Here is a 27,943-nt window from a genome sequence, read left to right as displayed (position 1 = left end):
GACACTGCACCTAGCAAACCCCCAGCTGCTTCCTGCCCCCAATGGGCCTGGTGACTCCCCCTCTGTGGTGCTGTGCCTGGGGCATCTCACAGCACCTGGCAGGGCTGGCTGGCTGCTGCCCTTGGAGCCTGTGGGTGTTGGGCAGGCCAGGTGGTGCATGGAGGATCACAAGGCATCCTGCATGGGAGGCGGGTGTGCTCTGGAGGAAGGGGGAGCCGGTGGAGGGATGCAAACAGAGGGATGGCATAGCCAGCACTGCAGGCAAGGACGAGCATCTTTGTAGCTGCAGCGTAAGAGAAGACTACAGCAATCATGGGGCCACGAGCTGATGCGAGCCTGAGCAGGAGTTTAGCAGTGTGAACGGATAGGAGGAGCCTATCTTAGAGATGTTTTGCAGAAAGGATTGGCAGATGTGGCTATATCCTGGATGTGAACAGAGAGAGAGAGGTCAAAGGTCAAGGAGTACAGGGCAGGCTGGGGGTGTTGTTCATAATGATCGAGAAAGAGGATGCAGGGAGGAGTGGGAGGGAAGAGCTGAAGTTCTCTTTTGGTCGTGGTGAACATAAGCTGATAGCTAGATGGGCCTGGCTGAGACGGGTCTGGAGCAGAGAGGCCGATCTGCAAGTCAGATTTGTATTGCTGGATGAGGTGACCCAGGGATGAGCTGTAGTGAGAAAAGGTGCCCAAGGAGAGAGCCCTGCGAAATCCTCCCAGCAAGCTGAAACGGGGCTGAGAAGAAACCTCCACTGAACACACTGAAGGAGCCATCAGAGAGGTCCAGGGCGAACTAGGAGAGGGTAGAGGCAGGGAAGCCAAGAGGACAAGATTTCATGACTAGCTGGGGTGATGGTGTCCCAGGCGCACTGGCTCTGAGCATTGGCTAGAAAAAAGGCAGATTCTTTGGTGAGAGGAGGGTGAAGGCGGGTGGAGGGGGTCCAGGATGGAAATGGAGGAGAGGAACCTCAGACAGCAATTGCAGATAGTGCACTCAATGGCCTTAGAGCTGAAAGGGGGATGGGGGAGTGGCTGGAGAGACAAGTGGAGTCAAGGGGGTGGGGGGTTTAAGATGGGAGAAACTAGAGCATGTTTGTATGGTGAGGGGAAAGAGCCAGAGGGGTGTGGTTAGGAGAGGAGTAAGGGAGGGGGTGCGAGGGAGATCTGGAGGTGGAATGGGGTCACAGGGACCAGCAGAAGGGTTAGTGGGGTCAGACAGACCCTTCTGCACTGGGAAAAGGGAAAGGAGAAGAGTGTGGGAGGGGATGAGGGAAGGGAAGGTGAACTAAGGGGATGGGAAAGTCCTGGTGCACATTTCAGTTCTCTTGAAAGAAATCAGCAAGGTCCTGTGTGTTGAGAGCATGGAGGCCAGAGAAGGGGAGGACTTGAGGAGCAGCGAGAAGGCAGCTGGGATCGTGGGTGTGGGCTGCAGTTTGGCTGGAGAAATGGAGCTGGTTCACAGGGAAGATGCCAGAACTGGGGGAGGAAGCCAGCCTGGCGACAGGGTTACACCAGAGCTGCTTTGCAGCACCAGGGCAGGCTGGGGGAGAGAGTCAGGGCTGGACCTTACAATGGAAGAGGGGCCAAAGAGTCCAGGGAGAGACATGGAGAGAATGGAAAGGAGGGAGAGGAGGGTTGAGAACAGATGAGAAGTCACCAACTCCAATGGACTGGAGGTCACGGAAAGGCTGAGTGCCAGGGCACAATGGAGGGGGCTGCTGGGCCATGGTGAAGGAGACCAGGAGATGGTCAGAGAGGGGGAACTCAGAAACAGAGAAATCAGAGGTCAGGGCTTGGTGCAGGCCTAGTCCAGTGACCAGCTCTGGTGGTGACGTGACCCAGGGCTGCAGGTCAAGGGAAGAAGTGACGGTGAGGAAAGAAACAGTTACTTACTGTGTATTCCTCTGTATGTGCGCGTGTGCACGCACACCTGCTTACCAGAGAATTTGCCTAGCAGTAACTGTAGGGGGCAGTGCTCGCACCTCAAGATGGTAGCTCCTCCCCTGGCTACATGAGGCCATGCAGTCCCCCCTCCCCTCACCAGTTCCATCGCACCAAACACCCAGAGATGAAACTCCGATGCAGAGGGGATGGAGGGTGGGTTGTGGAACGCCCATGTGCATTACGTCTCGAAGAGCTACAGTTACAGTAAGTAACTATTTCTTCTTCAAGTAGATGCAGCCATGTATTCCATGTAGATGACTCACAAGCAGTACCCCCTCAAGAGGCAGGGCTTGGAGTCCACCCAAGCAAGGATCACAGGACCACTTTCCTGAAGGTTGTGTCCACCTTAGAAGATGCAGTAATGGCGTAATGGTTTGTAAACCTATCTGGACAGGATAAACGCACAGCAGCCCAGCAAGTGTCCAATACTGAGACATCACGGAGGAACGCTTCTGATGTCACTTGCACTCTTGTGGGTTCAAACTCATTCGACCCCACTGAGGGGGCATAGTGGAAGCTATTTCACATGCAATGTTGATGTTATCCATCTAGAGCTCATCTGTGAAGGACCCGTGTGACTCTTCATACGCTCTGCATATGACACGAGCAGGCGGAGTGAAGCATGAACCGAGTTAGTCCTGCCCTGACAGAAGGCTAGACATGTATGGAGATGCTGCTCCTCTGAAGATGAATGCAGCTCAGGAAAGAACACAGGTAAATATACGGCATGGTTCAAATGAAACAGAGGTCACTTCTGACAAAAGTTTTGGATGTGGTTGTAAAGTCACCTTATCTTTGGAGAATTGTGTATAAGGAGATTCTGCCATCAGAGCCTGCAAACACACTCAGTCTCTTTGCAGATGTTATTGCTACCAGGGAAGCGGAAAGAGACAAGATGCTAGGGATGCGAATGGAGGTCTCATCAGCGCTGCTAGGACCGTGTTACGGTCCCATGGAGGACATAGACGAAGAAGCCCTTTTAAGAATCTTGGTACCATGGGATTGGAGAAGACTGATCTTCCCTGAATGGGCAGATAAAATGCCAGTATCGCTGCCCAGTGCATTTTCTGTGAACTAAACACACCTCCTGTCGGCTGAAGGTGAAGTAAATCCTCCAGGATGTCCTGGAGGGAAGCCAGCAGCAGCTGAATTTCATGGACCAATGGCCACATGGCAAACCATTCCTGTTTTTCTGAATAGGCCATGCTGGTAGAGGGCTTTCTACTGTCGGGCAGAACCTGCTGAATAGGCACCACACACCGCTCTTCCTCCTCAGCCAGCCATGGAGCAGCCACACCGGGGTGCAAGGTGCAGCTGTGATTCTGGGTGAGTAGGTTGGAATGGAGAGGAAGCGGGATGGGAGGCTGAACTAGCAGTGCAAGGTGGTCAGGGAACTAGCAGTGCCTTAGTCACGCCAGGGCAATGAGAATGAGGTTGGGAGCGACCTGTCCTGTCGGACTCTGTTGTTCACCATGGTTACTACTGAGGAATTTGGAGCTGAATGGGGAAAAAAAACCCTCAAATCCATGTATGGGAATGAGGTAGCACTTCTGCATGTGCTTAGCTGCAGGCGGCACCAAAGCTGGTGTGCTCCAGCGGGCCTTAACAGGGTCAAGGAGTGCATCGTTAGACTCACCCAGGGGCAGATGGTTGAAGGACATCCACTAACTTTTGGGTATTCTCCTGTAGGAACTCCACTTGGATAGCAGGGAAGCAGCAACATGCCACCACAGGTCCTGTTATGCCTTGAAATCCTCCAGTACTGATGGGGAGGAGGAGTCTGGCACCATGGAATTGTCTGGGGACGAGGATGAGGCAGTTACTGTGCCAGGGCTGGGATGACAGGCCCAGGTGGGATATTGCTGGGGGCTCCTCGGGAGAAAGGTTCACCGGTACCTGGACCTGTGATGGATCAATGATCACCACCATCACCTGGCCCTGGCCGCCTCTCTCAGTTTTGAGTGGGAGCTCCGTGACTGCAGAGTGGCCCCCAGATTCCACGGAGGCCACTAGTATGGAAAGGGCATTGGTAGCCAGTAGGCCTTGGGCCAGGGGCCCCCCATCTTCAATGCGAGATGAGTGCCAGTCCAGGTACCCACATCACTCCATGAATGGCCCTCGCTCAGGCAACGGAGAGTGGGAGAAGTAAGACCATGACCTGGACACTGAGAAGTCCCAGGCTTTGGAGGGCAGCGGTGGGACCAGCCCTGAGGGTGCAAGCAGCTAGTCTGACTCAGCCCCAGAGTGATGAGGAGCTGGTGCCGCCAACGGAGACAGTCCCACCTGAACTGAGTCCACCTCTGTCGTTTCTGGGACCAGGAGCAGTAGCAACCTCGATGTCAGCATCAGTACTGATGTGATAACTGGTGCCAAAGTGCAGAGTGGTGCCTGCTGCCATGGCAACATTGGCAGCACCGGCCACGTGGGGACTGAAGAGGTTCCCGGTGCCAAGGAGGGCCCTGTGCCAAGTCCAATACTGGCTCCATTTCCACTGAGTGTGGAAGGGAAATCCCAGGGTGTGGCGCTGACAGACCCATAGGTTCAGCAGCCTGCCTAGCCAATGGGGCTACAAACACAGCCCTGGCAAAGTCCTGGGCCAAGGGAGAGAGTGGGACAGAAACACAGAGGATGCCCCTTGCTGCCTGGTACGCCACTGGTGCCAGTATCACCCTTGCAGGTACCGGAATCAACAGTACTGGCTCTCTGACCCCATTGCGTGGTGCTGGGGAGAGGATGGCGGGACCTGCTCCATCCCACGCGCTGGCATTCGCACCATGCCAGTCTGCGCTCCTCACCATTTCCATGAGTGACACCCCCAGAGAGCTGTAACCACCCATTTCACTGTGTTGCGTTACGTTTAACTGGCTTACGATTACTGAGGTGTGAAGTACTCCCAGTCTGTTCTTGGGGGCTGCCACTAGAGATCGCAAAGGTTGGGCTCCAGCACCAAGAAGTAGAAAAGAAAGGAGAATGTTCTCACATGTTCCTTTCAAGAGCGAAAGCCCCATGCGGCTGCTGTCCTCGTGTGCACTGAGGGAGCGCGTCCTTGGAGAGCCGAGATGGCCATTAAACGGGAATAGTGCAATTGATCAATCTCAGCATGGCATTCGAAATGGAACCCCCGGCTCCAAATACGATCCAAGGCAATCGAAGTGGGCATAGACTGAGGGTGGGTGAGCGATTAGTGCTGCCCCCTAGTGGCACAGACACGAGCCATTACAATTTTAAGTGACAAAACCCTAGCTGCAACTTCTGCTCCTGAAAACATCAAACAAACAACAAAAGTGCCATAGTTGGGGAGTCGGACAGCCAGGTGCCAGGCCCAATCCAGCCCCACCGCCGTACCTAGGGGCTGCAGGCCAACCGCACATTCTGCCGAGTTGGAGTTTCAATAAAAATCAGTTTCTAGCCCTTGTGGTTGTGATAGACTCTTCCAGGGCCCAAGTGAAGCCAATGCAGCTCTGTCGGCCCACCTGCACTGACAGCTCAGAGTAGGGGCCTGCCCCCTTAATCTCACTGGGGTGTTGCTAGTAGAGAGATTGTGCAAGTTTACACGTCGGCCTTAATTATCACCTTGCAGATCCCGTTCTCCTTTCCAGACAGCCATCGAAGGCAGCAGCTGGACAGGAAATGCCAAGGTAGGGAAAGCTAAGGAAGGGAGAGAAGCAATAGGAGCCGCATAGGAGCAACCCGCTTGGCAGTGTTTAGGGAGAATAAATCTATCCTCACATTTATTATGGCAGTGACTAGGGAACCCGGGCCGTGGTGCTAGGCCCTGTACATGCAGTAGCAGATGGCCATAGCCCTGCAGAGCTTCCAGTCTAACTAGAGCAGAGAGAAGCAGAGTAGTGGTAGGGCCAGACCATAGCTGCAGCGTGAACACTGGGCTGGGACCTGGTGTAGGAGGTGCGGGTTAGGTTGGAGGGGATTAGCTGGCAGGAAAGGAACAAGGAGGAGGGTAAGGTAGCAGCAGGAGTGATATGAAGGTGAAGGGGGGGCACTAGAACAGAAGGCAGCAGGGTGGCGGTGAGGCTCTCAGTCAGCACTAGGCAGGGAAAGCCCCAAGCGCCCTGAGTTGCTGTCTCTGTAGCGCCTCCTTGTGCCTTGCTGAGTCTCTGGCAGGCTCCTCCTGCAGTTTCCTGCCACATGCCAGGGGAAATAGGGGGTGTTGCATGGATCCTGCTGGCACATCTTAGGTGGTGGATGGTGCCGGGTCCTGGCACCCTGGGTATGGGCTTGTCCTGGCCAGTGTTCCACAGGGCAGACTGGGCTGAGCCTGGCACTGACAACTCCAACCAGATCACCAGCCCCCTAACTACACTGTGCGCAAGGCACAAAGGGCAGTGCCGAGCCGGGGGGGGGCTGAAATTTGCCCCCTTGTAGGATTCCTCTCTAACCACCAGGGAGGCAAGCAGGAAGGATGGGACATTGTTTCCCATCGGTTCCAGTTATACAGTCCAGGTTTGTTTCTCTAGTGGTTAAATGGGCAGTGTTGACAGGGCACTGTCCTTCCTGACCACCAGGGGTGGGTGATGCTGTGCCTAGCACAAAGCAAGGACCCTGCAGATTGGCCACAGCTCTTGGCATCATCCAACTGGTTTCCTTGAGGGGTATCAAGGGTGGGGAGCTCGCTCTACCCAGCGCTCTCCCACTGCCAGCCAGGCCCCAGCAGCTCTGCATGTCCAACTCCCTGGTGCATGTGGCAGTAACACCCTCAGCACCCATTGACGAGTCCTGATGGGACCCGAGGGGCAGCATGATGCTCACCAGCCAGACGCTAGCCCATGTGGGTCCTTCTGGACCCTCTCCACTGGACTCCTCCCTCTTCCTTCCCAGAGACGGGACCATTGCCGGCTGCCTTCGCTGGGGCAGGAGGGCCCAGGATAAACAGGTTCCCAGAAGACACGCTTTCACCTCAGCCCCATCGGTCTGGGAGCAGAACTCCAAAGCTGCTTCTCTGCCCTCAGCCTCCACCTGAGCGCCCACCTCACCTGACTGCCTGGACAAGCCCCTGTATGCACTGGCGAATGCTGCCCAGCCTGCGTGGCCTTGGCCTTTCGCCCCAACCAATGCCGTATGGCAAGAGAAAGGAGCTAATGCCGGGATAAAAGTATAAACAGCCTTTATTTCAGCACAAAATATCTCCCATGGGTCATCTCCCTATAGAAAATCTCAAGAGCTTCCAAAACAGACGCTTGGGGTTTGCAACTGCTCCTTTTACAAATTCAGATACCAAGGTGAGAGGAGAGGCAGAGAAGATGGTGGCCTGCTTTGGGAGATCATTATTTGGGTCCCAGAGGGAGGGAATCCATTGCCCTGCGTGCCCCTTCAGAGCCCAATCCTGCTCCAGAGGTACAGGAACACACTTGCTGGAGCAGCCCTAGCTGACTGTGCGAGGTCTGCATCTACAACACGAGTGGGCTTGAGCCCTGGGTGTTTAAAGCAGCTCTCCGAGGAGACACTGGAATCCACTCGGCCTGGAGGGGGCAAGTTCTCTTGGTTGGAAAGATTCTACTTTGTTTCCAAGGGCTCTGGGGAGGCTGATCTCAGCCCTCTGGTAGACACAGGTGTGTAAAATCTCTAGCCCCAGCTCCCTACACCTGGTGATGACCGAGCCCTTGGCTGTGACCCGCAAGCTACTCATGAACAAACTGCTCCACCCCCAAGTAACTGGGACACTGAGATGTGCACTAGGGCTGGTATTTCAGACTCCAGTGTGAGACACTCGCTGATGAAGTCTGTACACTACCGGGTGATGCACAGCCTGCTGCCAGGGGAGCCCAGCTTTACAATGGCTGCAAGAGGCTGGTCACTAGCTCTCGTTTCTAGCAGCGGGTGAAGTCCTAGCTCCAGGACTGTGCCCACAGGGGAGTAGGGCCCGTGGAAGAGGATGCAGGAACAAGGCTTGCACTGACCAGAGGCCTCCTCTGCCAAGGCTGCTCCAGGAACCCGTGGGCTGGAGCAATGGCTGACCTGCAGCAGGCAGCCTCTGCCACCTCCAAGCCATCCAAGATGGCCTCTGGCTGTCCTGTTGTCTCACCACCTGCAGCCACCTCTCAGGGCAGTGTGATGAGTTGGCACCCCGGACCTTTCAGCTGTCACGTTCCCTGCCCCTTCTGGGAACTGGCACCAGCAGCATCCTTCACTTACTGCTTGGCACTGAGCGCGGCCGTGAGTTCAGGCCAGATTTTCACAGCCCAACTTGTAAAGGCTTTGCATGAAGCTGAGACTGCCATGTGGCGAGCTCAGGTGTGCCGATTGGCCAGCCCCGGCTCCGCACGCACCGGCCTGACCTTTCCCCTCAGCCACGGGGCATTCTTGCTGGGCAGGATCTGAGCTCTGCGAGGTGGACGTGGGGATGACTTCACCCTAAGCCCAAGTCGTGCAGAGCTGTTTCTTCCTTCCTGAGTCTATCCCCCTGAACTGGACACTGCTCCCTGCCCCGGCCTGACCCCGTTAGATCTCACCGGGCTGCCCAGGAGCGTGCGGCCGGGACGGGGCGCAGACGGAAAAGCAGATCCAGCAGCAGCTGTTTGGTTCCAGTGATTTTATTTCTTACGGTCTCTGTGCATTTCGGCCCCACCCCCCTCTCGCCAGGAGCATGAGCTGCACCTCAGGCCTGTGCTGCCAACACTGAGTGGAGCACAGGAGAGCTGACAGAATGGACGGGAGCTAGGGACAGAGGCTGCCTGCCCGGGGCGAACCCCTCTCCGGGAGCAGGGGATCATTTGTAAATGCTCCACTTCAGCGTCCCACATGGCATCACTTCGTTCCCTAAATATTCACGAGGCAGGTCCCTCTTCCTTTCAGCCCCCTGCCCCATCCCTTGGAGCCCCCCCACCAAAGGGAAGCCAGGCACAGGATGCCCAGCAACCGGGGAAGATGGCACAGACTGGACAGAGTGGGCAGCCCTGCTCTGCTGAGACGGCTGCTCTCCAGGAACAGGGCAAGAGGGCCCAGATGCTGCACTTCCCATTAGCAGTCGCATGGGTGCCCGGGACTGGCTGCAGCTGGAGACCACGGCTGTCATTGTATAAGGCCTTTGATAAGCACTGCGCTCTACAGAGAGAAACCACCTGTCCCCAGCATGGGGTTCAACCCTGCCTGGCCCCACAGCTGGGCAGCACTCAGCACCGGGTACCTTCCTGTGGCACCAACACCCACTCGGCACATACGCCCCAGGAAGACTCCTTCACCAATTGCCTGCATCCAAACAAGCCCTGGCCCCAGGCCATTCAGCCTCCCCAGGAGGGGCCCAGGGTGATCCCCACCTGGGAGATACAAGAGGGTATGAGGAGGGCGGGGCTGCGTCGTGTCTGAGACGCACAGCACAGGCAGTGCCAGGAGGGGCCGTGCCCACGGGCTGGCCCACAGTCTCAGACAGGCCCGGATATGTCACAGACAAATAGGGCCTGGCTGCAGCACGTGGCAGAGCCAGCCGCACCCAGTCCCTGGCAGCCCGTCTGCTCGGTTGTCTGTGTGTGTGTGTGTCATCAGAGCCCTGCTGAGCTGCAGGGCTGGGGCTGTGGAACTGGGGTACGCTGCTTCCTTTGCAGGCAGGGTTAAAAGCCACTTCAGCTGTGGGCAGCGTTAAGACACTGGTCCCCAGTTGCTGGCCTGTGGATCCAGGGAGGCTTTGCGTGGCAAGGTCCCTGCTAGAAGATACTGGACCAGGCCTTGCCAGCTCCCAAGCCTGTATCCCGAGTAAAGACTTTGGTGCAGGAGACAGCCCAGGCAGGATGGACATTGGTCAATGGTGGCTGCAGACTGGGTCAGAGCCACGATTCTGGTTCCTGAAGTCTGGAGCACCTATTCCAGGAGGCAGCGTGAGGTGTGGAGGTAGCTCTGGCTTGTAATGCGCCGGCCGGGGTTTAGCCGGGGGATCTCTGCTGCCCAGCTTCATAGCATGCTCATGCTCTCCCAGGGTTCTCTAGCCTCAAAACTGCTCCAAGGGCCCAGCATGCAGAGCAGGGAAACCAGGAACCTGCCCAGCACCTGGTCCCGCGGGTGACAGGAGAGGAGGCTGCAGCGATGCCCAGCCAACACACGGACAGGCAGCCAGTAAAAAATGGAAACACAGCGATGGACAAGACGCACAATCAGGGGCTGGGCATTCGTGTTGAACGCAGCGGGTGGTGCAGCAGCCTGCGGGGACCAGCTCCCTCCCGACGCCTCCAGGGGAACGGGGCTCAAGGTGGCAAAGCAACTGCCCCAGGAGCATCATGTCTGCGCCAGGGACAGTTCCTCCAGCCCTTCCTTTCCTAGTCGGTATCTTGCCAGATCCTTCCTGGTCACCAGCCCGACCACCTGCAGGGAGGGAGGCAGAGAGACTGATGAGCGCCCCGCACAGCTCACCTCAGCATGCGTGTCTGTGGTGATGGGGCTCTGCCACAGCCAGCTGCCCCATATGAAACCGGGGGAACTCACCAGGGTGTTACGTTGCCCCAGAGCCGCCAGCCACTCACCTCATTGTGATTATCCACCACCACCAAGTGCCGCAGGCCCAGTGCCCGGAACAGCTTGAAGACCCTCGGCAGAGATGCCTCCTGCAATCCAGAGGGAGGCCAGGAGGTCAGAGAGCTCTGGAGGCTGCCAGCTGCTGCCTGTCATGGGGCTAAGCAGGGAGCACTGTCTTCGTGGTGCCAGCCCCCTGGGGGGGCCTAGGGGACTGAGCAGCCCCTTTCTAACAGGCATTCATCCCCCCCTTTCGCAGGGCAGGGGGGCCCACTGGACTGAGCCCCACTTGCCCCGGGGGAGGAGTGTTTTCTTCCCATTTAGAGTGGGCCCGACTCAGCCCTCCCCCTGCTGGGTCATTCCCAAAGGTGGATCTGCAGCGCCACGCCCTGCGCCCAGCAAGCCATACCTGGGGCACCGTGTAGGGCGATGGGTTCATGAACTCAGTCAGGTCCATCATGCATTCGCGCTCGTCCTGGGAGACGTGAATGGACTGGATGGGGGGGAAGCGGGGGTAGGCGTCCCGGAAATCCTTCAGCTTCAGCCGCCTCTGAACCAAGGTCAGGTTGGCTCTTTCCACGAAGACCTAGGAGAGGGAAGACCCTTGGTACCAGTGCCGTGGCTCCAAGCTGGCCAGGAGTCCTGACCTGGCAGATCAGCTGCCTCCCACCCCGACAGATCACACTCTGCTCCTGCAGGCCCACTGGCAGCAGCCAGCAACTGTCCACGGGCAGCAGGAATCCCAGCACGGCGCAGATCCAGTTAGTATGGGGGAAAAACCAGGCAGCTGCCACTTGACAGAGTGAGAACGTAATGGAGCAAACAGAGAAACGTCCTTCACCCCAGAACATCCCATAAGGCCTGCCCACTTCACTGCATTCCAGCACTCAGCTCTTCTGCCTTGAGGCGCGGCAGGCAGGCCGACAGCCCGCGAGGGAGGTGGTGGGCAGAGGGACTTGCCCCAGAGCTGGCAGAGCCGGGGACAGAGCCCCGATCTCCAGGCTCCCAGTTTGTTTGGCCAGCAGATTGTCTCCCTTGTGCAGAATGGTGCTCACAAGCATTTCCTAGTGGATGTTGGGTCCACCACATGGCACTGATGTGCCCGGCTCGCCCTTGGGCAGCAAGTCAGGGGGACCCTTCACCACTTGTAGGAACAGCAGCCCCCCCGGCAGACAGCTGGTGACCCAGCTAGCTACAGCCTGCCCCGCACGACGACAGCAGAAGGGGAGAGGAGCCAGGAGCTGCCACGGGAAGTGGTGGGCATCACGCCCAGTAGTACCTGGGCAGCAAGGACAGTTTAGCCCCTGCAGTACGACAGGGAAGGGGAGTCCGGTTCCTGGTTCACTGAACCAGGCTGATGCCACCTCCCTGAGCTAACCCTGGGCAGAGGACTGGAGAGGGGCTGGGCCGGACGCACCCCACTAGAGGGACAGAGGGGTCACATCCAACGGTGCCCGTCCAAGCCGTGACAGCGAGTCCCCTGGGAGGAGAAAGGCTCCCGATCCACTCATTTACCTTGTGCTTCAGGAGAACAATCAGCTGGGAGCGCAGGATCAGGCCTCGCAGTCCCGCCACCTGCAAGAGAGAATGCCAGGCATGGGCAGGGGCTGAAGAGAGCTCAGCAACCAGCCTGACGGGCCAGAGACAGGCCCTGGCTGCTTATCGCCCCGTGGTTACAAGCAGGCATGCCTATGGGGATGCAGAGCCGAGAGCCCCAGGGTGGGCTTGGCCTGCACACGCCACGCAGAGTCCAGCCCTGGGGATGGTGAGAGGCCACCATACGGCAGCAATTCAGCATGAGCGGGGTGGAGGACTTCGTTCGCTGTCCCCAGGGGCTGCACAAAAAGCGTCTGGGTGCCCCAGGAAAGGGCAAGGGGGAGGTGGGGAAAATCGGGGGCTGGGATCAGCAGGCAATGCTGGTTTCTGATGGAGAGTCAGGGTTTGCTCCCCAATACCAGCTGGTGCAAGATGCTAGCACGCAGGGCCATGCATCACCAAGGCTTTGGCAATGGGACACGTTGCTACGCGCACCATGAGGCTAGCTGGGGAGCGGGTTGTTCTCCTGGTGTCTGCCCCCCAAGCACATGTGCCGGTCACGGCACCTTTGAACAGTGCTGGCACTTTGGGTCACCCCCCTACCACCCCATTGGCTCCTGGCTGCCAGCGAGCAGGTCACACGGCCCATCAGCACAGGAGGCACTGGAGAGTCCTAGCTAGAGATGGAGGAAGTCATGACTGTTCCCTGGAGACCACACCAAGCCCCAGCCAGCTCAGCAAGGTCCTGCAGCCCCAGGGAACAGAGCAGCCTCTCCCCCATCACTGCTCACGCTGGGCTGGCTTCACTGGTGGCAACAGCAATGCTGGGAGCTGCAGGGCAGAGAAGCCTCCAGCCTGAGAGCACCTGGGTGCAGAGAACCACGCCAGGAGCAGCCAGTGCCCATGAACCCAGGGCTCCGAGGATACCCCGGAGGCTGGGCCGGTGTGCACATGGGAGGAGGCTTGGTGAAGGTCCCCTAGCGCCCACAAGGGTCAGGGAGACGTCACTGTAGCTGCCAGGTCTCCAGTCGGCTGGGGCCCTGCACTGGCAGCCAAACGTTGGCCCGATTCAGTGGTTCAGGCTGCACCCCAAGTGCTGCAGAGTGGCCCAACCCCCACCCCCATTGTGGGTGTTACTTCAGCTTCCCACGGTCCTGGGGCAGGGCCGGCGGCTGGCCAGTGGTCTGCCCCACCTGCGTGGGGTCCGGGCTGCTCTCTACCACAGGAAAGCCGTTGTGGTTGGACGATGTGTCGCTGAGGATGTCCACAACCGTCCCCACCTTCTCAGTCCTCCTGAGGCAAGTCACGGGCGCGCTCATCACCTCCCTGCAGGGTTCAGAGCACCAGGTGACGGCAGGCTGGGACTACCTCTTCCCCACCGTTGTGGGGGAGTGCGCTGCCCGGCCCAGACAGAGGGCAGTGCCCACCACCCCAGCCAAAAGTCGACTCCCCACCCTACCCCAGGCAGGGCCCTGGTCCTCACATTATCATGAGGACCTTATTTAAACTTGCTAGGCGGGCCAGGTTCTGCCTTTGGGTCTGCAGCTTCTTTCGAGTTCCCGATGTTCTCCCCATGCTACAGCTCAGGACAGCCACTTAGCAGCAGCCTTCCAGAGTGTTCCAGAGTTTAAGGCCAGATGGGGGATCTAGTCTGCTCTCCTGCACAGCCTGGGCCAGATGCAGCTACCCCTGCGCTCAGCCCAAACATCCTAGCTAGACTGAAGACTAAGCTGTCGTGTGCACAGGCAGAGAACAGGAGCAGCTAACGCGCCACCAGTGCCCGGGACCCCAGCCAAGGCAGTGAATTTAGTTGGGGAGACATGCCCAGATCCCAGCTGGTGCCCCATGCTGCAGAAAAAGGTCGCAGCCAATCTTACCACAGCCACAAATAACCCCCAAACGAACACTACATTAGCTAGCATAACGGGACAAACAGGACAGCGGATGGAGGGGTCTGTGTGTGGCACAGCTGCCATCGCTGTGATCTGTCCTCCCCAGCGCCTGGCAGGCTCCGTGCACAAACCCATCTGTATGGGTTTGCCTCTGGATGAGAGCAGCTCCAGACGGCTACTTTCCTTCGCCTGTCACTAGGGGGCAGCCTCTACCTTTAGGACCAGGCACTATCCTGTGAGCAGATGCAGCTCCAGGAGCCCTTGTGGAACAGCCCCGGCATCTGATGGGCAGCAGTGACTGAGAACCCAGCTCCACCCTGCTCCATAGAGCACTGTGCGGGCTCTCCCTTTGGGGAGTTTGCCCAGCCCTGGCACCACCTCTCCTCCCCCTGGAGCTTTCTACCCACGGGAACCTCCCAGATCCCATGCAGCGAGTACCACGCAGACAGCCCCGCCTCCTGGGAGAGGACCCTCCTCCATGCCGCTCTTACGCCTGCCGCCAGTCCGAGCTGGGTGCTGGGGAGGGCAGGGAGGCAGACCCCTCCCATGGGGAATATAACCCCCTGCACTGGTGGGCTGTTAAGCAATCACTCAGCTACTAAGAATGGGCTGACGTCCAGACACCTTCAGACCGTCCAGAGCTCTGTCTCTGGGACCCTGGGGCCAGCAGTGGGGGGCCCTGTATCAGTCCCAATCCCAGGACCCCTTGCCACCCCATCCCCTTCCCTTTCTAATCAAACTGCCTAAGAAGTGGTAAAAGAGCTCAGGTTCATCTTGGTGCCACCGCACTGACGTGGGGCGGGAAGGGACAGACCCACCAGACCCGTTGGCAGACATGTTCAAAGCTCTCAGACCCAGCGGCACTGGGAATTTGAACTGGCAGATGCCTCCTGCGCAGTTTGCTCTGTTAGCAGCCAGTCTTGAGAGCTCTCCAGCCCAGGGAACAGAGTCCCACCTGCTCTTCCCTGCCAGACTGCAGCCCTACTCGCTGTGGTGCCAGGGGCTGTTCTGTCCAACGCACCCGCTAGGGCTCCAAGGAAGGTGGCCAGGGGCCTAGCAGCCCTGCAGAACGGCCGCTCGTTTACCTGGCTGTGAGGGAGTGAGACGTCACTGGAGCCTCCCAGTGCAGGAAAGGAACGCTCTGCAGCTGGATGTGCATGTCATACAGACCCTGCAGCAGGAGGAGAGGCAAAGCAATCAGTCACAGGGCAGACATGACATGGATACAGGCCACAAGCGCCCTCCAGATTGCTCGAGCCTGGTCTGGTCCCTCGGCTTCCCACACACAGTGCTGCCAAAGCCCCTCAGTGCTCAGCTGATGGGTCACTAGCCACAGCCCGTTAAGGAGGCGTTAACTCTGCTCCACTCAGGCTAATGGAGCTTGGCAAAGACCCCAACATCCCCACCAATCAAGTGGTCTCCCCAGGCAAGCCCAGTCAGGCTGCGTCAATAGGTGGCGGTGCCAAGTCACGACCAGTCAGTAGGCTCCCAAATCTCCACCAGCCCCATGTTCACATCCAGCTCCAAATCAAGAGAGCAGCTGCTGGCTCCTGCAGCAGTTGCCTCACCTGCTGGCCCTCATTCAGAACGGAAACAGCCCGGACTGCTCACCTCCACAAAGTAGTCACCCACAATCTTAGCTGTCATTAGTGCCAACATGATGGGGAATCCGTAGGTGACATTGCCTGTCGCTTCCATCATGATGACGGTCAGGCTCAGGGTCATTCTCACTATCCCACCTGAGGGAGAGGCACACATGTTGGCGGAACCCAGGAGGGAGAGCAAGGGGAGGGTCCCACAAAGGCTCTGAGCCCCTGTGCTGAGGAGTTAGCTGGCCCCCATGGCTGCTGCATGCACCTGAACTCTGGGGACGATCCTGCCTTGGGGTCTGGCCTGGAAAGATGGCTCCACAAAAGGTGTATGAGGTGGGGCAGTGCCTGTGTTGTGTACGGGTGGGGAATGCAGGCACAGAGTCTAGCAGGACGGCAGGGTGCCAGCTGGCTCACCTCAGCTGTACCCTGCCTAGCTACCTGCAGCCCAGGATGACGCCATGTTTGCTAGAGCTCTTCAGTGCCTGTGTGGAGAGCTCTGCTTTCTGGGCTGCTGGTGGACCCGGGGCTCATCCATGCCAGGAATTAACGTTAGCAGCAGTGAGAGGCAGCGCAGAGTGAGGGGCAGCACCCGCAGGCGGTGCTGCTCTGCGGGGAGCCACTCATGGGCCGCGAGGGGACCCAAGGGAGCTCTGTGGTTCCACACTGGACACGGTCAGGCAGTGAACAGACAAGCCTGCACTGCAAAGTCCGACGTGTGTAACCAGGTGCTTTGTGCCATGCCGCCAGCTGCCCTCTAACAAGACAGACCCAGGCCAGTCCTGGGAGACCTGCTCTCCATTAACAGCCCCTCCCTTCACAGCACCCCTCTCCTAGTGGCTGCACTTCAGTCTCCAATTCACAGGACAAGCTGAACACCTGACATGCCAGGTGCACGATTCCCTTCAACGTTAAAACGAAAGGTTTTCCCCCACAGCAGTCAGCTGCCAACACACTGCCTGAAGCTGGCCAGCAGCACTCCGAGCACAGAGAGGCTGGGTTTTCTACCACATGTTCCCAGTGGAGACACATCCAGACACAGCCCAGTCTCCATGGAAGGCAACGAACGCCTCCTACCGGGCGTTTCCTAATGGTGAGACGAACTCACCCAGCTGCGCTGCGGCCCCCATCAGAGCGTACTTCCCGGGGTCGGCCCAGATCTGAACAGGAGAGACAGGAATAGCGAGTTACACGGGGTGGGACAGATCCATCCACAGTGGCGGAGGCAGCCACCCTACGTGCCAGCCACAGGCCGAACAACAAAAGAACCAGACACTCACCTTCTGGAGCATCCAATACACTGCACAGCAGGAAAGGCCCCTTGACAACAGCCTCACCAAGCTCCAGCAAGCACTGCCCCGGGGACGCTCTGCAGGGAGCCTTAGCCACTTTGGAGGACTTGTACTGCGCTTGCTCAGGAGCTGCTGCTGGGTGAGGTGGCGAAGGGCAGCAAGCAGGATCCACTTCCCTTCTAGCTGGGATTTTGCAGTATCTACACTTGTCTTTCTTCCTTCACCCACTAACCCAGCTAAAACTCCAGCACGACCTCCGCCCCCTCAGCTGACCTCCAGACATGGAGCACTAATCAATCTGCAAGCAAAAAGTGGCTTCACTGTCTGCGTTCCATGTCTGGAGGTCAGGGCTCCCTCCCCGCCCAGGGGGTAACTCACCGCTCCACTGGTCAGGTAGGCCAACGATATGCCAAAGAGTCGCCCCCAGGCAGCTCCAATCAACAGGGAAGGGATGAAGACACCTGCCGACACGGTGAGCCCATAGGTCCAACAGGCCAGAAAGAAATACATCAGGGTGAACATCCCCAGGGTCATGGGATTGTAAGAACCTGGGGGCGGGAAGAGGAGAGGTCCAGGTGATTGGTTTCACCCCTTCCACACCTCAGAGCTCGTTAGCAGCCCCCCCATTACTGCCACGACATGGGTCTGAGAGGATGGGCGCCTGCAAACGCACACCAGCCTGTCAGACCAGAAGAGCACAGTGCATCGGTCTGTCATCGCACACCCTAGAGAACAGCATCCCCGAGGGGGCTGAGAAGGGGCAGAACTGATTGTACAACCTTTCCCCATCCCCCGGATCCAGTGAAGCTTCTCACCTCCCTGCTCCAATCCCCCTCCATTAATGGTCATGGCAGCAGGATGGACCCACCGAGCCACTGTAGACGTCTCACAATTAAAGACTGGTATTTCCCCTCAACGAACGAGATCTTTCCCCCTCTCGTCCCTTGGCTGGCTCCGATCGCCAAGCCCTCCGCAGGCAGATACTTGGAACGCAGCCCCAGCCTGAGACAGCCTGCCCCGATCCCTGCAGCCAGCTCATGCCCTGGAGCTGGAAGGTTCACAGCCCTAAAACCTTTTAAAAATCCTGTAACTGCAGCTGTTCTCGTGGGCCACACAAGGGCCAGGCCTTTCCAAACCCTGCTCTGCTCTTGGCCCTCATGTTCTCTGGCCAGGAACGCCGCAGGTTACTTGTGCTTTCCTTGCAGCTATTTTATACCCGTTGCCTTTCAATAGCACCAAATCCCCTTGCTCTGAAAAAAGGGCTCCCATGAATGCTCCCCTGCCCCATTCAGTAGCCAGCAGGCCTTTCCCAGACCCGATTCACCTCTTCACAAAACACTGCTCTGCAGGAAAGTCTTCACTGCCCCTCCCTGTGCCCGCCTGTCCCTGCTCGCTGCCCCTTCAGACAGGGCTGAGCAGTTCTGGCACGGTTACGCTGGGGGAGCAGCTCACTCATTCAGAGGGTTCGGTCTCATTCCTAAACTGATCTCTGCTCCCGTGAGCAGAGGTTTGCGGTGAGCTGCCAGGGTTAATTCAGACTGAGACACTTGTAGGAGCAGGTCCGATCCCTCTTCCCACCGGGTTACCCACCAGCTGTCAAGCAGTTCATCCACCTGCATGCTGCTCATTCCCCCTCGCAGGGTCAGGTCCTTCTACGTGTCTCTCAATCATCCTTTCTATGACTCGCCCTCACCGCTCACCCCTCTTTCCGGGTTGTTAATTTCATACTGAACTCCAGGCCTAGTCCAGGATCTGCCCGCCCCCATACCCTTTGGCCACAATTCAAACCGATTGTTTCATTGGCTTTCTGCTTCTCAGTTTCTACCCCAGGACGATACTCTGACCCTCCCCTTGGAGGACGTACTCTCCTTAACAGCCTCTTGCGAGGGACTTCAAAGACTTTGGAAAGCCCAGATAACCTAGCACAGCCAGTTCTGGAGAAGGCCACAGAATTCTACTCCACTGGAGAGGCCTCGTTTTTCTTTGTGGAAGCCAAGACAATTCGACCTGGTGTATCGTGTTCCTTACAGTGCTGTGCCATGATTGTTTCCAGGCAGAGCAATGAACCTTCCTGCTCTATATTCACTAGGGACACCCCCTGCTGCTTGTGCATGCTACTTGCCACAGAAGTCTTGCCAGCCATACTGCAGCTGCCTCACCGGACATCACCTACGTAGAGGCTCTTGTGCAGTGCCCTGAAGTCCCCCCCACCCAGACTCTCTGGATCTGCATCCTCAGGTGATAGCTGTTTAAAGAGTGTCAAGTAGGTGAGCGCCCCCACCCCGTCCCCGTTGAACATTTCCACAGCAGCTGTCAACCCAGGTTTGAGACAGGAGAGGGAACAGTCTGGGGCACCACAAGCCCTCTGGGTCCCATCCTATCTCCATAGGAAAGTCACCATCACTGAGTGCAACCAGTGCTGGAGTTGCCAGGTCAGTGCACTCAAGGGACAGCCATCTCTGTGCATCAGCTGTCAGTGAAAGACCAGGCATGAGATTCAAGCGGCTGTTACTGAGGTAGAGGCGGAACTTGTGCCTTTTCAATTAAAGTTACCCAGGCATCACGTCAGCCGAGAAACGCAAACCCAGACAGCACTCTCCGGGGCACTGTGAAATGGGATTTCATTTCTAGACAACCCAAAAAGTAAAATCCACATTCCAAACATGACCAGAAGGGAAAGTAATTCAGAGGAGAGAGACCTTAGCAAACAGGAAGCAGCCAAAGAACATTTCCAGAACAGACTCCAGCTTTCGGAGTGAGCACACGAAGGAGAACGGCTGGAACAGAGACCGAAGGCGACGAATGGAAAATGCTTGGCTGATAGTTAACAGGAGCGCTCATGGGACACTGCAGCCTCCTTCTCAAGGTCCCTTCTATACACAATCTAACACACCACAGCTCTCATCCTGCCTGTCTGAGCGCATGTGCCCATGGACTGGGTGCTTATCACAGGCTAAGGGAGGGGGAATTTTTGTGGGACCGTCAATAAAACATTGATACTACTTTGCAGATCCAAATCCAGACCTTGACTTTTAAAAGCCCCAAATCAGCCGTTGACATAAAAGCACAAGTCTTCCGACACAGGTCTCCTACTCAGACTTGACATAGTCACCTCCAGCTGGCGACTAGTTTGTTTCAACACATATTCAAGAGCAGATCACCCGATTCACGCTAGCGAATGGCAGGCGCCTCCAAACTACTGCATTTTATGAATTAGTGAGTACGAACAAAGCAAAGCTCTGTTCCTCCCATGAGGTCAGGCTGAAAGATTTAGGATGTCACACAACAGGGTATTTGTAAACGGTATGAAGCGCTCCTGCTGTCTCTGCTCTTAAAGCTTTGCCGAGAGATATGGAGGGCATGTCACTGCGAGCGTGAATGGCTCTGCACTAGCACCAGCTGGCCCCGGCTGATCAGTGGGTTGCTCCCGTTCCCTGTGACGGGGAGCTGTGTGGGCATAGCTGGGACTGTCCTTGTTCTGTCTGTACAGCGCCCGGCACAATGGGCCTTGGTCCACACCCTAGGGCTCCTACGTGACACCACCACCATTAATGTGTTACACACTGCAGAGCCCTGGAGCCTGCACACCCAGCAGGCTCTGCGGAGGGTTGCTATTTGCCAGCAGGGAGGATCTTTTTTACAGGGGCTCAGGGTAAATGGTGAATTCTCTGTAACTTGAAGTCTTTAAACCATGATTTGAGGAGTTCAGTAACTCAGCTGGAAGTTAAGGGTCCATTACAGGAGCGGCTGGGTGAGGTTTTGTGGCCTGCGATGTGCAGAGGTCAGACTAGATTATTGCAATGGTCCCTTGAGCCTATGAGCATTACTGAACAGAGCTCACCTGGCAGGGTGGCAGGGCTGGGCTAATACATGAACGTCTGACCACAAACTGAGCAACGTAACTTGCTTCCTAATTCTGGGTCTGCTGCCCTGGACCTGCCACTAGCCCCAAGCCCCCGCCCCGTTCTGCCTGCAGCTCAGCGTCCTGTCAGCCGAGCCAGAACCGACCTGGGGGGTTGTGAAAGAGGCTGACAACACTCTTCTCAGGCGTGTTGAAGAAGGCGGTGGCCATCGAGTTATATTCTCCATCCGCACAGAACAGCTGGAGAGAAAAAACAAAGGCTGGCTTGTGAAAACTGGCAGAATCCACACGACAATCGCTGCCAGGACACGTGGCACATGGGGACAGAGGAGCCGGCAGAGAACGAGAAGGCAGGAGTGAAAGAGGCTCCTGGTGAAATACACCCCACTAGCAGAGGCGCAGAGTTTCAAAGAGCCACATGCCACAGGCATTGCTAGCAGGGTACATTTGCATTCAGCTAGGTAGACTTTTACGCCCAATATTTTAAAGGTATTTAGATATTTCTGTATCTATCGGTGGAAAGCCTCACTGATTTAGGAGCCCACATTTTCAAAAGGGATTTAGGCACTTGGGAATAAGATTTACACTCTAAGATCAGTTAGGTGTTGCAATGGTGGGCACACTAGGCCTAGCCTCTCACTTCAGTACCTGTACAGCGTTACCCACCTCAGAAACGTAGAGTGTCACGATCAAGTTGAAATCTAGCTAAATTTAGCTGAGCATTTGGCACATTTTCCTCTTTCCCTTTACTAGCTGAACGACTATCACAAATGGGGTACACTTCTTGGCTATACAGGAGAGCAGGGAAAGCAGAAAGGGTGGTGAGACATTTCTCTCCCGTCTCTAGCCGTTCTAGTAGTTTTAAGTATCGGGGGGTAGCCATGTTAGTCTGTATCCGCAAAAACAACGAGGAGTCCAGTGGACCTTAAAGACTAACAGATTTCTAGTAATTTTAGATGTTCCTTAACAGCAGTCGGCAATACGTTATCAGAGACTGGTGATTTTTAAATCCCCAGTGGCCCCTTTACCAAGGTGGTGCAGTGAAGGCTCATGTTATTTTCAAAGCCTTCACTTCTGCTGGTGCACTAGGATGGATCATCAAATCCCAGCTAGATTCCATTAGACACCTATGCTGAGGCCAATGAGCTCGCATAGACCTTTAGCTCAGCCCCCTGCCCCAGTCTTGTCCAATCAATGGATCACACAGCATTCCCTCAAGCATACAGCTCTCTCTGCAATCTTAGATACACACACCATCTTGTGCTACTCTGGGCATCCCGCTGTACAAGGGGCAGAGTTCAGGCTGCATGGGTGACGTTACCTTTGTCATTCCCCAACTGAGTGCTTGGTTTGCAGATTGCATGTTCCAGCAACAGTTTGGATGAAGTTACCCACTTCTTTATTGTAGTCCCTTAAACTGTGAGTCTCTGGCCAGACCCTGCCAGGCCCCCCTTGCTGGCCAGGCACTCTGTAAACCATGCTCCCCCAGCAGAGCAGAGCCTCATTCAGTATGCGTTGCGTGACCATGCCCAGCACTGCTAGACTGTCTGTAATGGGAGCCCAGGAAGATCAGGCCCTGCCTGGGGCAGAGTTCCTCTGCCATGTATGGAGCCCTGTCTCATTCACTGCCCATCTCAGGGGACGCTCCTACCTCCCTCAGTCCTTGCAGCCCCCTGGCTTGTCAAAAAGCTACAGAGACCTCCCCCCTGCCTGGGCCTAGCCTGGACCCTTTGAGGCCAGTTCCAAGACAGGCAACAGAGATCCTGCCTGGAAAATCCCTTAGCTCTGAGCACCTGGCTGTGCTGTGACCCGATCAAACTCTACGGGGCAGTCAGGAACAGATACTGTGCAGGGGACAGGGGATTCACAGCCATGTTTCCTACCTGCAAGGGATAGGCCACAGAATCCCCTTGGAGGGGCTGGCAGTCGCTAGAGCAGTAGATCATCACAAACCCCACAGCTGCCGTCACAGCCGCCACCAGCATGGCCTCGATCACCTGCAGGCACGGGCGGTGGATGTACCTGCAGAGTCAGACACAAGCCGTGTGAACAGGGAGAAACCTCCTGGCTGTTCTCTGCTTCCCAGAAGCACCCCCAGGTCAGCTAGTTCTTCAGACTGGTTGCAACCACTGCTGGTGGCGTGGGGGTACGGAAGTGGCTGGTGCAGGCTGCCACCTTCCAGGGGCGGGAACCAGACAAGCAGCAGGATTTCACAGGCCCAAACGAAGGGACAAATCACAGACAAGGTCCCTCCGAGCCCAACATGAGAGCTCATCTAGTCCAGCCCCCTGCGCTGAGGCAGGACCCAGTAAACCCAGACCATCCCCAACAGGTGTTTGCCCAACCTATTCTTAGCAACCTCCAGTGACGGGGATTCCACAACTTCCCTTGGTCACCTGTCCCAGTGCTTAGCTACCCTTAGAGTTAGTTACAACGTTTTCCCTACCACCCTAACCTGAATCTCCTTTGCGGCAGATTAAGCCCATTACTTCTTGTCCTACCTTCAGTAGACAGAGAATAATTAATCACTGTCCTCTTTTATAACAGCCCTTAACAGGTTTGAAGGCTTATCAGCCCTCCTCCTCCCCTCATCAGTTGTTTTTTTCTCAAAACTAAACACCCCTGCTATTTTTATAACCTTTCCTCATAGCTCAGGTTTTCTAAACCTTTGATTGTTTTTGTTGCTCTCTTCTCTCTCACTCTCTCTCCCCAAGTTGTCCACAGAAGATAAACAATCCCTTTCCCCAGCTCTGCTCCTGGATGCTATCCTACCCCGTGGAAGGCCATCTGAACGTTACTGGGGCTGTACGAACGAGGAGCTGCATGGAAATCGCCCTTATACTTTTAACAGTCCTGCAGACTTCCGGCTCCATGAACTCATGCACAGAACCATCGAACACGGAATGTACCGTCTGCTCTGAATCCCTCAACTCCCGTCTGTTCCATCTGCAAAAGATGCAAGCACTCCCCCATCCTCCCAGCAGGCACAGGATGTTTTTTGTCTGAATTAATTGCTCTTGAAAGCTGAGCTGTGGTGGATAAATGAGAAGCCAGGTCCCAAGAGTAGGGAGGGAGGTATTCCAACACAGAAAGCTTAGCCATTTTAACTGATTTTTGAAGGTAAGTGACTGTAGGGACAGTTTCAAAAGCATCTAGTGATTTAGAAGCTCACTAGGACCTTAGCTTTTGAAAATGTTCCCCAATGCATTTATATAGCACGTAACCCAAGTACTGAACAGCAAAGGAATGGCTAGAGATGAAAATCGCATTGTCCACATAAGTATTTACATCAGAACAAAGAAATCCATCAGGTCACATCACCTGAACTCTGACCCATGGATTTGTTCTAAGTCTTTTAGTCGATCCTCAGCTTTCAGAATCTACGCGTTTCTTCAAAAAGATACTGTTACATGGGAGTTGCATCATCCGTTAATATACTTACAGGTTGTCAGTTGAATCTAAAGAAATCCAACGCGTCTCAACAAACAGTAGTTATACACAGTTCAGTTGGAAAGCATGGAAGAGTCATTGAATTTAGATATGTATTTTAGGTGGATTAGTGTACTGTGAATGGGCACATGTAATAGAAGATTCCTTTCTCAGAAAGGTCTCTGCTTTAGGAGATGATGGAAGCAGGGCCGCCCAGAGGGGGGGGGGGGGCAAGTGGCAATTTGCCCCAGGCCTGGGCCCTGCAGGGTCCCCACAAGAGTTTTTTGGGCCCTGGAGCGGGGTCCTTCACTTGCTCTGGGGCCCCTGAAAAAGCTCTCGTGAGCCCGGCCCCTGGAGCTTTCTTCTGCTCTGGGTCTTCGGGGTAATCAGCGGCAGGTCCCAGAGCGGAAGAACCCCTCCATTGAATTGCTGCTGAAGCGGGGGGCCCCCCCCACTGTCGAGGCCCCAGGCCCCTGAATCGTCTGGGTGGCCCTGGATGAAAGGGATATTACTTTGGGTTAGAGTTACAGTGTGATGAAACATGGATTTCTTTGCAATAGTAGCTGTCCATTCTAGTGCGTTATAAAGCGATGGCATCCTCAGCTGTCACTTCCTTGCTTCTAAGCACTTGCGTTTTGAGTGACCACGTGCTAACAACACATGTCACTTACCAGATCTGAAGCGGCAGGGCTACAGAACGAAGGAATGTCCTTTGGTTCAGTTAAGAGGCCCAACCTGAACACAACCCATGATAATACTGAGGGATTTCGTTTTATTTAGCACTCTTGGCCTCTTACCTGATTCGGAACATGGTTAACAGTAATTTTAAGGCATTGATATCGCCCCGAGAATTCCACTGTAAGCAGGAAAGAGGAAAACAGCTGAAAACCTCCTGAGTGGATTTGAAAGAAGCCATATTCCTTTATGCCACATTCGGAGATTTTCTTCATGCAGAGTTAAACAAGTTTCAAAAAAAAAAAAAAAAGAAAAGAAAAGAAAAAAGACAAAGATTTCTCCTGACTCAGTGTGCCTTTGGACAGTTCTCTGGCCTTGTCAGCAACATGTTATCAATAGCACAACATTTTTAAGCCATTGACAGCAGCAGGTTCCAGGGAAAAGCAGCAAATTTCCTACTGTAATACTCAGTGTCAAGCCACAAAGGAGAGCAAGCTGAATGTCACAGAAGAAACTGCACAAGCTGCTGCCATTCCTCCCTAAGGTCACAAATCTCCAGTTTATGGAGACTTCAAAATTGAAAGAGTCAAAATTTAACTCTACTGCTTTGGAAGGGGAGAGAAGAATGAGGGCGAGCGCACATCCTTGAGAAAGATCCATCCAGACACCTGGCCTCCCCCTTTATTTCTCATTTTTTCACTAAAGGAAAATCAACGCCTGAGCCCGATCTTACTTCTCCAACACGAAGGTCATAGATCACCCTGATGCATTAATGCAACATTAGGACTGAGAATTTTAACAGCACTATTTTAACAGGCTATTCAGAGGCCCAACGTAGACTATAACTGCCACATTTTCCAGTGCATACTGGGACGTGCAACATGGCTGCATCAGGGTTGCTGTGGTAATGGTAGTTTTCATTGTTCTAACGCGTGTGTTTCAATGCTCAGATATAACACAGCATTAGGAGAGTTTGTCACCTTACAGCAGCCAGCCAACTGGAGACCACATTACTCCTGTTTTTGTTCTGAGTAGGGAGTAATGGGCGGAAGGTCGGAGATCCAACCACCATCCAGACCCCAGGGCAGTGAAAGAAGCAGGTGACATCAGCATCCTGCCTGGGGTCCAGTCCGATCCAAAGGGTAAAACTTCTACGAGGAAAAGTTATCTACGAGGAAAGTCAGCAGCAATTCTTGCCGACTCCAGCGTGGCGTTTCCCTGCACTTCTGGTCATTTTGTAAAATCCAGTGGTGGATTGTTAGCAGCCACCTGATTGTACAGAGAACTGAGGTAGAGGCAGGCAAAGCTGCCGCTGACAGACAGATTTCTAGATGTGTGCTGTGCCCAGCGCAGCAGGAGAGGGCTGTACGGAAACAGCGATCAGAAAATAATTCTCACACGGTTCACGTTCCAAACACTCTGTCTACAGACTCATAGCGGGCAGGGAATTTTGCCTAAAACACCAGTTTCCTTCCCCCAGCCGCTCAGGGGGCCAGACCTCAGACCAATGTCACCCTGACAGCCTCTGCCACATCCCAACCCTACCTGACAAGGGGGAAAAACAAAGATCAAGATTGGCCAGAGAATCTAGCTGTGGCCCTTGAAAGCATCAAGCAGCAGCAGGCTCCCCGAAGGCCCTCTGTTTTTGTGCTTTTTAATGGCTTTCCTGTTCTCCCCAGGAAGTGGGCTAAGGCAGCTTTTCAGGACAGGGGATTATTCAGAGATGTTAACTCAATTGAACCAGCAGACTGAGCTTACCAACCACTCCCATAACAATGAAGATCGGAATTTCCTGGAACGTGTAGCCCAGTTTCTGTAAACAAGGAGAAATGGGTTTGGAGACCTTTCGGCACAGTGGTTTGCTCGATGCCAAGTCGCTGCCTCTGCTCAAGGCCTTTACAGCTGGCAGCTGCCTAGAGCAATGGCTGCAGCAGGGCTTTTCACTCCCAGGCCCCAGAGAACCCCCGCTCACAGAACCAGAGCCCAGCAACAGCTGGACAAATGCTTCCAACTGAGGGCTGGACAAATGCTTCCAAGAGGCTGCTCGGCAGGAAGTTTGGATCTAGGTGCATCAAGCCTTTGCAGAATCCCCTGCCCCAGCATGACACCCTCAACCTGAGGTGCCTCATACTGTCAAAACATTCAGAGGAAGGGCATAAAGAGAGTGAATGGCCCCATCTGCTGCCTTCAGGTCCTGCCACTACTGGCAAGGCTGTAGAGCATGCCTGGTACGGGGCATGTGCCTGCCCAGTGACGGCACGAACTCAAAGCCAGCAATTTTACCTCGCTGTCAAACCTTCCAAAGTTGATGAGACCTGGGCTGGAGAGGTCCCAGGGGTTTCCGTGGTAAAAGCTCAGGATGGAGTTCAGTGTGAATGTAGAGATCATGGAGGCAAAGAACTGCAGAGAGAAGCAAGAGAGCATCATGGCACGAGACAACCTGCTGCCTCGGCTGCCTGCCGTCACATCCCTCCAAACCCCACTCCATCCGCCAGGGGCCTACTTCAGCCCCACTCATTCCCCGAAGTATTCTTACAGCAGGGAGGGGCAGGATTTAGTTCACACCGCCAATCAGTGCCTGTGGCCCAAATTAGCATGTCTATTAGGCTGTGAGCTCCATAGGCAGGAGCCATAGCTTCCTGGGGGTCATGCAGCACTTTGTGCTCTGTGCTTATACACAAGTGCCTCACGCCTCTTCTGCGCTGTTCCCTTTACGTCCCATCTCCCTCTTGCCACCTCTCCAGCACAGGCCACTGCAGGATTCCAAGCAGCTTCTCTGGGAGGGGAACCATCAGCATCCTCCTGTCTTGGCCTCAGACTCTTACAACAGTCAAGGCCTAGATTCACTCGACAGTCTCTTTCTGACGGGGGCGTCTCTACCCAGCGCAGGACCCTCGCTTGAAAAGGCACCCTACCCTTCCCCAGCCCAAGTCAAACCCCCAGTCAAAGCCCCAGCTGGCAGCTAAGTTTTTCAGAAGCTGGTGCCCAGCCAATTGCCCAACCTCTGCCTCAGGCTGCTAACACTTACGATTCTCCATGTCAGGAACTGATTCCAGAAGGAAGCACCTTCTTCCAAGCTGAAAAGAACTCCCCCTAAGGACACAAAAGGCCATGGGGCCATTGTAATGGATCAGCTCGGGTAGCTACCACCTCTCTGCCGAGGAGCGGCTGGGCCTTTCAGGGTGAGTTCTGCTCTCCCAGTTACATGGGCTGGAAGGAACCTGCCCCTTGGGTGTGCAGAGACAAGGGACACAGCTTCACAGGGCTGGAGACCTC

At 55.5% G+C, this 27,943-nt stretch overlaps 1 protein-coding gene across 1 annotated transcript in view; it reads right to left on the bottom strand.

Moving 5' to 3' along the window:
- Positions 1-7,043: 7,043 nt before the first annotated feature.
- CLCN7 (chloride voltage-gated channel 7) overlaps positions 7,044-27,943 on the bottom strand; it is a 60,956-nt gene continuing 40,056 nt past the window's right edge. The window contains 17 exon segments of the mRNA XM_032781597.1: positions 7,044-10,245; positions 10,404-10,484; positions 10,802-10,978; positions 11,908-11,967; positions 13,122-13,254; positions 14,906-14,991; positions 15,432-15,559; positions 16,518-16,569; positions 17,080-17,249; positions 20,710-20,803; positions 22,447-22,585; positions 24,790-24,829; positions 24,832-24,848; positions 26,208-26,212; positions 26,430-26,480; positions 26,951-27,067; positions 27,696-27,760. Of these exon segments, the coding sequence (XP_032637488.1) occupies positions 10,159-10,245; positions 10,404-10,484; positions 10,802-10,978; positions 11,908-11,967; positions 13,122-13,254; positions 14,906-14,991; positions 15,432-15,559; positions 16,518-16,569; positions 17,080-17,249; positions 20,710-20,803; positions 22,447-22,585; positions 24,790-24,829; positions 24,832-24,848; positions 26,208-26,212; positions 26,430-26,480; positions 26,951-27,067; positions 27,696-27,760 (1,502 nt within the window). The 3' untranslated portion in view covers positions 7,044-10,158.

Source organism: Chelonoidis abingdonii, chromosome 9 (genome assembly GCF_003597395.2).
Source record: "Chelonoidis abingdonii isolate Lonesome George chromosome 9, CheloAbing_2.0, whole genome shotgun sequence".
In the NCBI taxonomy this organism is placed as follows: Eukaryota; Metazoa; Chordata; order Testudines; family Testudinidae; genus Chelonoidis; species Chelonoidis abingdonii.
This window is presented reverse-complemented; position numbering and strand designations above follow the sequence as displayed.